The following is a 15,268-nucleotide window of genomic DNA, read 5'->3' as shown; positions in this document are numbered from 1 at the left end:
AAAGACATCCAGATTAAAATGGTGGTGTAGTTTCAAACGCAAAGTGTCCAGATCACCAGGAAATGGGAACGGCTGGAGGGAAAACAAACCACTTTATAAGACATGAGCTCAGACAGTTTGGTATAGTGCTGCATGCCTTTAATTACAGCACTGGGGATGCTGAGGCAGGAGGATTGCAGCAGGTTCAAGGCTAACCTGAGCTACATAGTGAACTCAAAGCCAGCCTGAGCTACATAGCAATGCCTTCTCGAAAACCCAAAAATGAAAGGGGTTCTGGAACTAGTGATAATATTGGTCATATTTCTGAATTCTTTTAACACCAAAGCAATGAAGATACAAAATCCTTCAAAGACTCTCAGAACCACAGCAACCACAGTGTGAACCGTGACCAATGGACTGACGGGACAGGCCAGGGAACCAGAGTTCCAGGGCTCACTAAGGGAGCCAACTTGAGAAAAGTTCTGCCGTCAACAGCAAGTGAGACCAAGAGACAAGATCTGAAACAGCTCCTGGGCACCACTGACAGTTAAGTAGTCAGCCTAAGACTGCACAGAGAGGGCATGCTAATTCACCCTGTGTACAGAGAGGGTACGCTAATTCACCCTGTGCCTCGGCACCTAGGAGCCCTGGGGCAGGGTCACAGTTTAAGTCAGCCCTTGATTTTTGAGGCAAGATGTCTGTAGTTGAGACTGACCTAAACTGTGAATGGTTTACCTGGGAATTAAGGAAATGAATTATACTCCTTAGGGGGTAAAATATTTATTCAAACACTTAAAAAAATAAACAATTAGTCATTTATAGACAATGCTAATTTGTTTAGGGTGTCAGCAAAGCGTTTGCAATGACTAAATGGGGGACCCTCACAAAGAAGCCGAGTAGCCCCAGCTTCATGGAAGGTGGGACAAGTGCTTCACTCAAGCCCTGGCTTCACACAGTGAGACCTCATTGAAAAACACAGTTCATCTGAGTGTTCCCTGTCAAGCTCCTTATCCCTCTGTCCTCACACACCCCTCAAAGCCTGTCTTTCCAGCCCCTAAGAGACTATTCACTCCATTTTCCTCCTCCTTCTGTTGTTGGGGCCGGCAGGCAATGCGTCTGACCGCCACCGTTCCCTTCATTCCGTATTCTTTTATGAGTACCTCAGATTTCACAGGTACAGACTTGGAATGTTAGATGCCCGCTGTCTAGTAAATATTAGAATGGAGTACACCCAAACTAACAGTCAAATGAGATACCGGGATCCTTACCCCCGCCAATAAGCACAGCATGCACGCCAGTAACCACAACTGTCCAGCCATCTTAGTAGATGAGGAGCCGACAGCAGCCACGCTAAAGTCGTTTTCCACATTCAGCTAGATGGAGCGAGTTGGCCAAGTGTTACAGTTACATGCTTTGAGGGTTGGCTGAGATACAGCCAGCTAGACTAGAGAGCACTTGGTCCAGCTAAACCTGCCCACAGGCTTGCAGAGTACACATTACACTAGTGAGCCTCTGTGCTGTTTAAGATCCCTAGGAAGCTGGCTCTGAAGGTGAAGTTGCCATCAACTCAGTGTCTTCCAAGACCCCTTTGTCCAGGGACCAGCTGCTCCTGTGCCCCTTGGCCCCATGAGAAAGTGGGGGGTAGCAGACCGCAAGTGAAGACTGGGACGGCAAGAGCAAGTGAGGAAGTTGTTCGGCCTGGTCCGGAACGCGGAGGAGCTCATTCTGGGTACCGTCCTAATGCAAGGAACCCCGCCATTGCTTATTCCACGACGTAAAGATGCCTGTGGTGGGGACATCCAACGCCAAGTCCTACCCAGGAGAAGGTATCTGCCTGGGACCCTCCTCACGGGTGTGCAGGGCCTCCGCAGGACTTTCTGCTGGATGGAGTAAGAGCCTGGTCAGGTGCTCTCCTGCCTTCTTGCTGAATACTTAAACTCACTGACTTCAAAGAGAAACCACAGCCATCATGGATCACATCCATACAGATATCCAACAACAGGGAAAAAAAAAAAAAAAGCACAGTTTGGGGACTTCAAAATTTGTTTCGTGAAACATGAAGATACCAACATTGGGTTTATTGTTGTTTGATATGTCTGGTAGGCACCGGGTCAGAGTTAAGCTCCCCAGCACCTACATGATATCAGACAGGTAAAGCAGGCTAGTCAGGGGATCTCTGGGGCAAGCTGACTATTCAGAATAGATGTATAGATGAGCTCTGGGTTCCACTGGGAGAGTCTGTCTCAGTGGGTAAGATGGACAGCAGGCTAGGGAGACCTTGATGTTAATCCTGTGTGTCCACAAGAATGTGCACAGGGACTCACACACATAAAAACAATGAAGAGCTCTTACGTCACAATAGGATTATCAATATTCTAGGCTTTAGATTATTTGTAGAAATATTAAATAAAGTATCAATAAATCCATTGGAGGACATTAAACAATGAAAAACTAGTAGTTTCATCTTTTCTGTTTTTATCAACAACATATTTTATTGATTAATGACAAACTTGAACTTATCACCAACTATACTGCAGAAAGGAATTTTGTAAAAATGCATTCATGTCCTGATAATAAATAAATTCAGCTTTGTACAATTAGAAAACCCAGGACAGTGACAAATGACAGAGTAAGAAGAAATGGACCCTGGCTCCAAATGCAATGACTAACCCAAAGAACAAAGTTAAAGGAACCTCCACGTCTCTCCCTCGGTGGACATGGACTTCATACGTCCTTCTCAGTGTTTTCACTGACACCAGTCCACAGTCATCACCAAGAAGTTCTCACAAAGGGAAAAGAATGGCGACCAGCACACTTGGTGAAGAAGCAGGCACAGCTCCAAATGGAAGCCAAGGCCTTCTTATAAACACTAATATGGTTTCAAGAATGCCTCAGAAACACACACACACACTTCATAAACACCCAAGAACTGAAAGTCACTATCTAGAGACAAAAAACAAGACATTAATTCATCAGCACCATGTAGAATAATCCTCAAGGGAGCAGGCCTCAAGTTCTCATGTAGGTGAATGGACTTATCTCTCTTCTGAGAAAAAAAAATCCACTGCCTGAAGTTAGTTTCTTCAGGAAGAATAGATAAAACTCAATAAATTACATTTTATTCATCAAAATAAACAGCTATTTTAAGGTTTGGCACTACATGAAACATCTCTCAGAGCAAGAAAGGGTTCACAGATAGGCTGCTTCCGGCCTACTCCACTGTTCTGAAGCAGGAAACAGCTCACTTAATTTTATGACTAACAACTCTCACCCGTCAGTCCACAGGCGTACTTACGACAGCTGACATTCAAAGACAGTCGCTGCCGTCATAACCAAATGGGCCATGTCACAAGGGTTGCTGCCTCCCCATCTGTCAGATGGCATTGTATCCTTGTTGCTGGGACTTAATCACATACAGTCAACCACATTAGTGGACCCATGACCTACGTCTCGGATCTGGCTAGTTAGACAGTCACACACGGCCACACCGGCACCAGCTCGGCAGTGAGACACAGGTCCGACCAGCTCCCATCTGGAAAGACAGGACAAGACTGTCACCACAGGGCACTGGGATCCCAGCCAAAGTCAGCACTCACACTCATACTGTGGGGTGTAGCATTCCACTGAAGAGAAAGAGTGTGTACTCACTTATTCAGCACGGGATCAAATGCCTCCACTGTGTTCAGGTATGCGTTGCCGTTGTGACCGCCAACTGCAAAGATTTTGCCCATCACTGTGGCTATCCCTACTCCACCCCTGGGAGTGGTGAGTGACGCCACGTAATCCCACGTGTTGCTCCGAGGGTCGTACCGTTCAACTGAGCTCAGTGGGGAATTATCATCAAAGCCACCTATAAAAGCAATGTTTAAACATGGCACTGCATTTCATAAAAACTGACACCCAAATCTCAACTCAACGGCTTATCAAACTCAAGCTTTTATCAGGCCTGGTAGTATACACGTTTAATCCCAGCCCTTGGATCTCCCATGAGTTTCAAGATAGTCAGGACAACGTAGAAAAGCTCTCTCAACAAAACAATAATAATGATAATAATAATAACAATCAAACCCTCAATCTTTTAAAGTTATTTTAGAATGATTTAAAGAAAAAAAAATTACTACCTCACTACCACCACCAACTGCAATTTTCTATAATTTAACTCTATTTAATCACTACTGCACTTTGATAGTAGGCTTAAGAACCCTTTCTCTTTTGGTTTTTGAGGCAGGGTTTCAATGTGTATCCCTGCCTTAGCCTTCTCAGTGCTGGGATTATGGATGTATGCCACTGTGTCTGGGTTTAAAGTCTTGAATTGAAAGGGAAGGTGGATGTATGGGGAGAAAGCAGCCATTCCCTAATCTGCCCTGAGATTCCGAGAAGACAGACCTGCTTCCCTCTCTGTGTGCCGTCTAAGTGAGGAGGCTGAGAACTAAACTTCACCAAAGGGCCAGGCTCATCCAGACAGGTGCAAGCTTTCCAGGGCGTTTATGTTTTTGGTTGTGAGCCCAGCCCTTAATGGCTGAGCCATCTCTCCTGCCCCAGGGCTTGTCTTAAACCCGTCAGTGCCAGCACAAGGACTGAAACAGTGGGCCATGACGGAAGCTGTTTTTGCCACAGTCACATCTTCCCCGTCATGGGGTCACAGAAACGGTCTTTTCCATGGAGTGTGACTTAGCACACCAGAGTGATGCTTGGCCTGTCACTGTGACCTCCACCTTTCCCAGGTCCTTTGGTGACTCCACCTATTTTCCTGATACGCAAAGGTGTTGCTACTGTGATCCTTTCTTTAAAAATAAGGTCAGTTAAAAAAAAAAATCATGTTCAACTCTTCTAATTGGGTTAACCTTATTATGCCAATTGAAATAAAATTCACTAATTTTATGTATATAACCAGATGGATTTTTGGCAAGTTCTTAATCATGGTCTCATCAGAACATAATTCTCTCCCTCATACTATACGTCTGTCACTGCTCATGCTAAGGTGGAATATCCTATTTTTAGCAGTTAAATCTCTATAGTCTTCATTTTTATTGTCTGTTTTCTCTCCCTAGGTAATAAGAAAAAAATTGAGTGCTGGGGACACAGTTCAATAGTAAAGTACTTGCCTACCACACAAGAAGCGTTAGTTTAGATTTCAGTCCTCGACAATGGAAAACAAATCAAGGCAGAGAGAACAAAGCAGAAGGCAGTTGGTTAGAGGTGCCCATCCAGTCATCCTGCCGTCACACCGGCTGTACCCGTTTTAAGGATTTTCGAGTTGGGGGTTGTTTCCTGTAGCTTTCAGTGCTCAGGATTGAAGCCTGCACGCCAGGCCAAGGCTCTGCCACTGAGCTGTCCCAAGTTCCATCGAGGGCTGCTATAACGCTCCATCTGAACTGTTCCTTTCTCACATCTGTTTCAGCTATAAAGGCCCCAAGGCTTCATTAAGTGGCAACAAAACTGGCACTTCTGTGGCCCATGGTGTGACATACTCTGACACAGTGTGACCTGCCTGTGGTTTGGAGGTGTGAAAGGCTGCAACCATAGACTGTAAGAACGTTGGCTCCCACACTCCTCTGTAATGTGTCCAGGGACTCAACTCTCCACAGCTGACCCCCGCACCGCGGGTGAGGCTGAGGGAGCTGTGTTATTTCCTTTTCAGGCAAGAACACGGGAAGAGTCAGTGTAACTTCTACTTCCAATATTTAAACAGTAGCATTAGTAACACACTCTCCTTCCAAGAACTGTAAGAAATAAAACCCCAACAATGCATCAGCGTGTCCTACGGTATATAACACATGCAACAACCTCTCCCTGAAGCTCTTGCTCTGTGAGGAAAGATTACCAGTTTCAACAAAGCGGCTCCCACGTTAGACCTGGCTTAAGATGCTAGATACACCCCGTCTCTAATGGCTGAGACAATCCCGAGAGCTGGGCGTTCCTGTCCCCGGCTCACAGTCGTGTAAGGCCCTACTAGAGGGTGCAGGTCGGCACACTACCAGAGGCTGCATGGTTCTGCACCATGCAGGAGCTGTCACCTGGCCGCCTCCTTCCCAGCACATCAGTCCAGACTATTCTTTTGTATGTTCAGAATCTGAGGAAGCACAGCTCTAAAAGTCCTCTACCTCAGCATTTCAATCAGTCAAAAAGCAACAGGAAGACGATCATACAGACATCATGTGGAAAAGTCACTGCTTTTCTTTAAGTAAGCAATGTAATTTGCTTTGAAATAAAATGCAAGAAAAAACAAGTCTTCAGACCTCTGAAGGTTTATTTTCGCTAAGCATATTTATGCTTTTACATTTACAAATATATGTCTCATTTAAACGCAAGTGTATTATACCTGCTTTAGATATAATCTAAGTTCTGCCTTTTGGACTTGTTTATTTTTTGAGACAGGTCTCACTTTGTAGCCCTGGCTTGCCTAGACCTACTATGTAGGGCAGGGTGACTTCAAACTAACAGAGACCCACCTGTTTCTGCCTCCTGAGTTTCAGGACCTTAGGCATGTGCCACCACACCCGGCAGAAGTTTTAAATACGATGATTTAAGTCAAGCACTAATGTCAACTTAAAGAATTCAAAAACCATATCTCAGGACTGATCCTACTAAAGGTTACATGTGATGATGGCATTTGTCATCCTGGGGCCTTGACATGCTAAGTTAGAGAGAGCATGTACTCACCAACAACATATAAACAACCATGAAGCTCACTAACGCCATTGCCGGCTCTTCGCTGACCCATTTCTTTCACTTCCACCCACTTATCCAGATGAGGGTGATACCTTTCCACACTGGATAAGGAAGCTACTCCATCGTTGCCACCCACTGCGTAAACATGGTTCTACATGGAGAAAACAGAGCACGGAGCAGATTTCAGATGGATTTCTCCACGGTCAGCCAGACTGTGCTGACCGTGGATGTGGGAAGGGGCTGTGTAACTTACTGTTAAAGCCACAGAGCCGACGCCTCCACGGGGGGTGTTCATCGGTGCCACTGCACTCCACTGGTCGGATTCGATGTCGTACCTTTCCACGTCACTGAAGCAAGTGTTGTCATCTAGCCCCCCAATTGCATATATTGGGCCCCCTAAGGAGGCCAAGGCAATTCCTCGCCTACAAAAACAATTAAACATGCTTTAGTATCTGATTTTTTTTTTTTATCAATGCGAGGCACTTCCGAGGATAGCCATCAAAGGACGTGCCTTGTGTGCAGAGTGTTACGGCCCACACAGACTACTGGAAACTTGGGTCAAGCTCTTTTTTTTCTCCTCTTCTATTATTTTTGTGAGGGTTGAGCCTAGGGCCTTGTGTCTGCCAGATATAAACTTTATTCACAAGCTTTATGCTCACTCCAAATTCAGAACGAGTAACAGTGCAAAACCCAACAAAACAGCATAAAGATATCCAAAGTGTTCAATTAGTAAGTAGACGGTTATATAGTTGAGAAATTAATGGACTGATAAGAAAACAGTTTGCTGTGGATTTTAAACGCCAACTTCAGTTCTGAATGCGTAAGTTCACTCTGTTGCAGAGTTTCATTAAAACACCCCCACAAAAGAGCACTCACTTCTATCACAAGCGTTGTGTACACTGCCTTATTTCTGGTGGGCATTTACTTAGTCTTCTTTGAAAGGAAGACTTCTCGGCTACTGAAGTTAATTCATTGTTATACGGACAATAGAAAAGGACAGATTTTATCCACCAGAAGATGAGCTACTGTAAAGCTGCTACAGTAGCCTTGAGTCCCCAGAGGACAAAGCCTTCTCCTAGAGCTGGCTTTAGCACCCACCTCCCATCTCCCTGCAACACAGGGAAAGTAAGCCTCAGCTTCGTCACTCATTAAGCTTGGTGGAGAGTGTGGACTGTTCCAGTCCCAGTGACTACACCACGCCTGCCTGTTCTCACAACACCTTCCTGTGTTTGCACCTTTTAACTTGTGTGCATCCCTGCATAGACCTCATTTTCAAATTGTAAGCAGGGAGTTTTGTATAAACAGCTTGCATTAATTGCAAAACATACACCCAAAGCGAAAGTTTGAAAGCTGATAGAGCCAGCATAACGAATGGTGTGAACAAGTACAGCTGCTGTCCCACGCAGAGCACAACATGAAGAACAGTGTGACTGTAATCTCTGAGCTCTCTTCACTGTAACAACTCTCTAGTCCTTTCCTTTGAGATCTTCGTCTACACAAAACATCTGCAAACCCCATCTCCCACCCCACAGTCCTGGCATAACTGATATTTTACGCTTTGACATATGACCTTGTCTGGCATCTTTTCAAGGGTTTTGTGGACTGAATATGTGGTCTGCCTGCTTTTGTTGCTGCTGCTGCTGCTGGCTGGCTGGCTGGCTGGCTGGCACTCTGAGATGCTGGGGATTCAGCTCAGGACCTCTGGCATGTTAGGCAAGCACTGTATACAGAGCTTCATCTCCAAGCTTACTGCTTTCTGAGTCCTGACTTGGTGACATGACTTTTAGTTGCTATTTCATCTCAGGATGTTGCATGTTACTATTCAAATTATTGATAAAAATTTACCAGAGGCTAAATTATTGAATCATGAAAACAATCTTCCTTTTACACAAGTTTTAATAATCAAAATATTGTTTAATTTAGTATAGATAAAAATTAATATATTAACACTAATCTTAAAATCAGCAAAGAAAACTGAAATTGAGAGAGCTATTTTCTTAACAAGATAATTAATAAGCCTTAGTCATAATCAGTATAATAGTTAAGAGAAACACTACGTGCATTTCCAGTAAGGCAAGGAATATTGTCATACCTGTTTCAATTTCTAGTCATTCACTATCAAATTGTCAGCCAATAAAGGAGGTACGAAAAACCAATTACAAACTTCAGAATGTGTGAGGAGGGGCTGGAGGGATGGCTCAGTGGTCAGATACACTTGCCGCCATTGCAGAGGATTGGGGTTTAATTCCTGTTAACCCATTCATAACCCCCGTAAGCCTAGCTCCATGGGATCTGACACCCTCTCTGAAAAATGTAGGGAGACACTGCACGCGTCGACAGTACTGTTTGTATCAAGACTTATTCCTGTCTGTCTGTATGGAGGCTGTCTGTATTTCTGACATGACTATAACCATGGGATGCTAACACACAAGGAGTTTGGGTGAAGAGCACATGGCAAGGTGTACTGTCTACCTTGGCATGGCAGGTTGATACTGTAGCGGTGGAGGATTTTTGAAGCATCCCTGACCTCTTCCTATGAGACACTAGCAGTAACTCTCTGGCAGAGGAGGCAATATAATCTTCATCCGAGGATCCCTGATTCCTGTAACTCTACTTTTTTTTCTTTTTTTGGATAGCAAGTGTGAGGCCTGCCACGGTGACGAGATCCTGTCTCAACACAACACCCACTGCAACCACTTTAAAAATGTGCATATGCGTGCATATTTAAACGGTGCACATGTATGTGCGGGTGCTAGAAGGATCCAGAGTGTACTAAATCCACTGGAGCCGGGTTGCGGGGGGTTGTAAGCTGCCCAGTGTGGGAGTGGGAACAGAACCTGGGTCCTCTGGAGGAGCAGCACATGTCCTAAGCGCTGACCACCGGTATGATGCCATTCTCAGACATAAAAAACCCGTAACAAAGCATCGGTCTGGATGCTTCTACAAAATGGGCTGAGGAGAGTAAGTTTCTCAAACCCTTCATCCTAAGATTTCTCCGTTTCTGCCTTCTTTCCTGACACTATCGACTCAGAAGGATTTGCTCGCTGGCCCACCCACCTCTTGGTGTTCATCGACGCCTTCATCATCCATTTATTAGTGAGAGGGTCAAACATCTCCATGCTGCCCAGGTGTTCATTCCCATCGTGTCCGCCCACCGCATACACCTTCCCTGCAAACAGAGAAGTCTTTTATCTGATTCCTGAGAGTGACGCTCGTACTACTGACGTAGAAACAATTTATGACTGGGCTGTCATAATGAATTAACTCTTAACATTGGTTTTTGTTCGATACTGAATTCATGTCACCTGTAGTCAGTGAAAATCAGTGGCAGCTTTTACCACATGCCTGGGTGTAAAGGTGCTTGAGAGCTTGCAAATGCCAACTTCAAGGGTTTTGTCACTTTTTACTCAGTAGTAAATGAAATCATTAATTCTGCCTTCAAAAACAGGCCAATAAAATGGAAAAGGGGCTAATAGCAAATTATAAAGAAAGTATGACACTGTTAATACAAAATGATCAACCTTTTTTTGAATAAAACATTAATGCAGCAAGTAAGGGAGACTGCTCTATCCTCAAGGTATATCCTCAGCATTTCCTACACAGTATAGTTATGAAAATAATATTTTAAATCATTACTAAAAATTCATTAATTTCAGAACCATAGGAAAAATTATTAGAAAGATTTCAAGAGTCACCTTTTCCAAAAAAAAAAAAAGGGGGGGGGGCAGCTGCTTTTGGAAATAAAGACAGCTCAGCAGTTAAGAGTGCTTGGTGCTCTTACAGGGGACCCAACAGCATCGATGTGGAAGCTCACTACTGTCTGGAACTCGTTTGGGTGGGATCCGCTGCCCTCTGCTGCCCTTCTCTCGAATCAGGTACTCACATGGTGCACATATATACATGCAGGCAGATAGTCATACACATAAAAAAAAAAACCTCTTAAAATATATAACACATAATTTAGGAGCTGGGGGTGTGGCTCGGTTGGTAGACTTCTTGTCTCTCACAAGAGTCAACGCTCAGCACTGCATAAACTGGATGTGGGGGTTCGTGACTTTAGTGCCAGCTCTGAGAGGCAGAAGCAGGAGGATCAGAAATTCAAGGTCAGCCTCAGGTACACAGGGGCTATAGACTGTCTTTTGAGAAAAATTAATAAAAGCCAAAACTGATTTATAACTAAAACTTACTATAATTGATCCCAGGATATTTCATACATAAATGAAATCTGCCTGTGTGTCACACTTGTAGCTCTTGGTGATTTTAAACAGGTTTTGCCATGTAGCTCAGGCTGGCCTGGAACTAAACTCCTCCTGCTTCCGTCTTCAAATGCTGGGATTGTAAGTATGTGCCACTATGTCCAGCCACAAGAATTTCACTTTCCCTGCCAGAATTTCTTAATTTATATACCAGTATGCTAATTTATATACTAACACACTATGTTATCTAACCACTGCTACAGAAAGAAAGAAAATCTCAAAGTTCATATCATTAAGAAAAACAGTTTTGTGATATGACCTTCTACGCAGCAGCAGCAGCAGACCCACCTTCCACAGAGATCACACCCACATGTCGCCTGCGGCTGTTCATTTCGGGTCCAAAGAACCAGCTGTTTTTGTTGATAGAATAGCATTCAATACTACGAAAGGGGTCACCAGATCCACCTCGACCACCCACACAAAACAGCACACCTAAAGGAGAAGCCACAAGACACAGATTAGTATCACAGCTTTAAAACTTTATTCTTAATTAGTGTGGAAACTGATTATCAAATTCTGAGTAATTTCTTTTAAAGGTGAGTTATAAAATATAATCTAGTTTCCTTTCTGTCTCCTTGAACTGTTCAGGGAATCCGAGCCAACAGCTGTCCTCACTCACTGCAAGTGTCATGGCTTAAGTCATAGCAGAGTCAATAAACCTTTTTTTTTCCTATTTATGAAAAATGACAAGTGTAGTTGTATATTGTAAAGAGGACCTCTGACTCCACCATGGCTGATCTGTCTACACTACCAACCTCTTAACTGCTTCGCTACTGAATACAAGCACAGCATTTGATACATGGTTCACTTGTTTGAAAAACCCCTTACTTTGGCATCTGGGAATCCAGGTCTTTTTGTTCTCATGATTTACCCATCCTCCCCTCTTCAGCTCTGGAAGGAAAAGTTTGTCCCTCTGTGACAAACCATCTGTGTCATAGTACTGTGATGGTTATTTATGGTTGTCAACTTGACTACATCTGGAATGAACTACAATCCAGAAATGAAGGGACACCTGTGATCCAGATCTCGAGGCTGGAAGATGCAGGTTTCTGACTTGGATCTGGTCCATCTTTTTCACCCCACACTTGGTGATCAGAGCAAAGCACCGGCAATACTCTGCAGAATTTGTCTGTCTTTTCCCCTAGACAAGACCAAGTTCCTCAACACAGGCTGTATGTCTGCATTTCTAATGTTCATTACAGAGCCCACAACAAGGTTGGCATTTAATGCAAATGTTAGGTATGGTTTCTGTTTTTCTTTTGATTTGGTAAAACACAATGCCAGATATTGAAATATGTAATGTGCATCAAGCTGAATGCTTGGCACTCTAAATACAAGCCTTAGAGATCTATAGTCATTTCTGAAGAACATGTCAATCTCAAGACATGTCAATACACAGATTACAAGGCCACATAGCCTAACAAACTCCAACACAGTACTTGAAAGGCCCCACGGGCACCCAATTCTGCCTAAAGTGTCAGGGAGGAGCTTGAAGAAAAGCTGTTGCTTCTGATTTTCTAGGATTTATATTCCTTTTTTAAAACTGGCTTACTGGAGCCAGGCACAGCGGCACATGACTGTGATCAAGCATTCAGAAGGCAGAGAAAGGGACATGAGTTTGAGGACAGCCTGGGCTACAGTGAGATTCTATCTTATAAAACCAAACATCAAAAACAACCCAAAACTTGGTGTATTAGTAAAACTAAATGATGCCCATTAAGAATCATGAGTACACACATACCTACTGACCAATCACTACCTAAAGATAGTCAGACACTAACTGTCTGATTATTATTATACTTATGCATTCAGAACCAATAACCCCCAGGTATGTCAAATACCCTTTGTGGTGGGTTGATAAAAGGAATAATTTAATTACCAGCAGTATGCTTCCTTGGGGTAGTTCGGACTGTATACTCAAAGTCAGGAACTGGTTTACTGCTCAAGTGAAGGTGGTAATTTCTTGCTTCATCCAATAGATCTCTACATTTTAGATTTTGCTTGACAATCTGTTCTTTCGCCACCACACCCATAAGAAAATCAACCGGCAGTAATGGCAGACGGACCTAGGATCACGAACAGTTGGAATAGAAATGTAAAAAGTAAGAGAACAGATAAGCCCGACCCACATGTCTCAGGACTATGGCTATGACTTCATGGTAGGTCCTTTGTCCTTTACATGCAAAGCCCCTGGGTTCAATGCCCAGCCTCATAAAAGCATTGCCAAACAAAAAACTGTCACATGTGAAATAAATTAGAAGTTGAAAGTAATTATTACTCTTGCTTTAAAAATCCAAATACAGTCTCACACTTGAATATGTTTTCTTCCTCTGAGCAAAAATGTAAGTAATTCTTAATAAGTTAAAGTTTTAATAATTCTATTAAAATTTTTATTAAATTTGGGCATAACTTACTCATGTCTGTAAGCCCATAACGTGAGAGGCTAAGCGTAAGGTCTGTAAACTTGGGGTAAATCTGAGTTATAGAGTATCAGGATAGTCTAGGCTAGACCCTGTCTGGAAATAACAACAAACTGGGGTGAATACCCAGTGGTTTTAGTTGTTTTGTTTCGAAAAAGATTTTTATGCAGCCCGGGCCGGTCTCACACTTGCCAAGTATGCCTTCCAACTTGGATCCTCCCACCTTTCTCTCCTAAGTGCTGCATTGCAGGCACATATATATCACTATGCCTGGCGTACGCTATGCTGGGATCCAACCCTGGGCTTTATTCACAGCAGACAAGCACTATAGCCACCCACGTACACCCCTACCAATCCGATGCTTTTTACTGATTAGAAAATTTAACAAAGCGTTCATTTCAGAAAGGGCAAGTAAACAGAACTACTGCTCTCTGGGGAGCATCACCTTACTTCTCAGGAAAAGGAAGGAGGGAGAACAAGAGGAAACAACAGAAAGGGGAACACAGGGTCAGAGACCAGAAGGCCTGTTTCCTAGTTCCTTATCCAAGGTACCTACTCTGAAAGTTAACATCAACAATCAGCAGACACATTTCTGAGGTTTCAAAACAAACTTTTAACATGAAGGTTATGCCATGGGGTTCTTTCCAGAATAGGTCTATAATAATTAGGAATAACTGTACTGTCATCAGGAAAGTGATTTATTAAAACTTAGAAACTTCATTATATAATAAGTTATAAATGAGTGGTAGAGCTGTTTTCCTAGAGCCATTTTCAAGTAATAGAAACATCATCCACTTCATATGAATATTTTAAATATTTAAGATTTTAAATAATGGTCAGAGTATCATTAGTGTAGAAACTGAGCAGGCCGTGAAGAGTTAACTTCCGAGCCTTACACCCTTCAGACAAGTGACATCACACAGCAATGGCACACACGCTGTCCCACCTGAGTCCTACCTGTGCAAGTGTCTCATCCAGCCATTTAGGATGATGCTGTGGATTGGCAAGCAGCCACTTGATGGCAGCACTGTAGACCTGCTTCTCGCTATCAATGTTGAGGTCACTGGAGGAGAGAAGCTTGTGCAGATGCTGTGGGGACACGCTCACGAAGTCTTCACACTCCACCACTTCAGTGAAGTGCTCACAGGCGTACTGGTCTGCCATGTCCATTAGGTCTATTCGGTTGTGACTCTCCGCAAAGGCTCGCACTGCCAGACAGTTGGAGGGATGAAAATGTAACTTCATGTATTCACAACAAGCTCTGGCCACCAGTTCAACCTGCAGAATACATGCTGCATACAGCAGAGGCTGGACGTTGTCCACTGTCAACGTGAGCCGTGAAGAGTAGACAAACTTCACCAAGTCTTCCACGGCATCACCGTCAAAGTCTCGAATCTCAATTAGCGCCTGCTTAGCTTCAGACATCTCAGAAAGAAACATGGCTCTGAAGTAGGGGATCACACAAGCCAGCACCAGTTTGTGACAAGAGATCAGCTTTGAGCCAACCTGTCCAAATCAACACACACACAGAGATGGTTGCATATTAGAGAACCTTTGCCACAGACAACGCTCTAGACAACTTGAACTCACACGAATGCTGAATCCTGTAACTATTTAACCTTTCATTTATACCAGTTTCTCAAAGACAGATAATTTTTATCTCCTAGATTAGCCATGATGAACTATTATTTTCAATGTTATCTCACATTTGAGGAGCATGTTGTGAAACAGTAAACATTTCAAAGCAGCCTAAAAATAACATCTTAGCAATTATTTGAGGGCTGGAACTATAGCTTAATGGTAGTGGGTTTGCCTTGCATGTATGAGGCTGAAACACTATTTATTACACAATAGAACCACACAGTAGAGTCAAACAATTTCAAGAACCACTATTCTAATACTAACTCCCCACCCAAGAAATAAAAAGCAGTAGCCAGAGTG

General features: G+C 43.4%; 1 protein-coding gene across 3 annotated transcripts in view; it reads right to left on the bottom strand.

Annotated features, from left to right (window-relative positions):
• Nucleotides 1–3,076: 3,076 nt before the first annotated feature.
• The window catches only part of KLHL8 (kelch like family member 8), a 34,491-nt gene continuing 22,299 nt past the window's right edge, over nucleotides 3,077–15,268 (bottom strand). For all 3 annotated transcript variants that reach the window (XM_080925479.1, XM_080925480.1, XM_080925481.1), the window contains exons 3-10: nucleotides 14,285–14,833; nucleotides 12,787–12,973; nucleotides 11,196–11,339; nucleotides 9,709–9,820; nucleotides 6,905–7,073; nucleotides 6,643–6,802; nucleotides 3,628–3,829; nucleotides 3,077–3,511 (exon numbers count right to left, since the gene is read on the bottom strand). In XM_080925479.1, the coding sequence (XP_080781605.1) occupies nucleotides 3,388–3,511; nucleotides 3,628–3,829; nucleotides 6,643–6,802; nucleotides 6,905–7,073; nucleotides 9,709–9,820; nucleotides 11,196–11,339; nucleotides 12,787–12,973; nucleotides 14,285–14,833 (1,647 nt within the window). In that variant the 3' untranslated portion in view covers nucleotides 3,077–3,387. The remainder of the gene's footprint in view (nucleotides 3,512–3,627; nucleotides 3,830–6,642; nucleotides 6,803–6,904; nucleotides 7,074–9,708; nucleotides 9,821–11,195; nucleotides 11,340–12,786; nucleotides 12,974–14,284; nucleotides 14,834–15,268) is intronic.

The sequence above is a fragment of the Micromys minutus genome (assembly GCF_963924665.1).
Source record: "Micromys minutus genome assembly, chromosome: 11".
NCBI lineage: Eukaryota > Metazoa > Chordata > Mammalia > Rodentia > Muridae > Micromys > Micromys minutus.
Note: the sequence above shows the minus strand (reverse complement) of the source record. Positions and strands in the feature narration are given on the sequence as shown.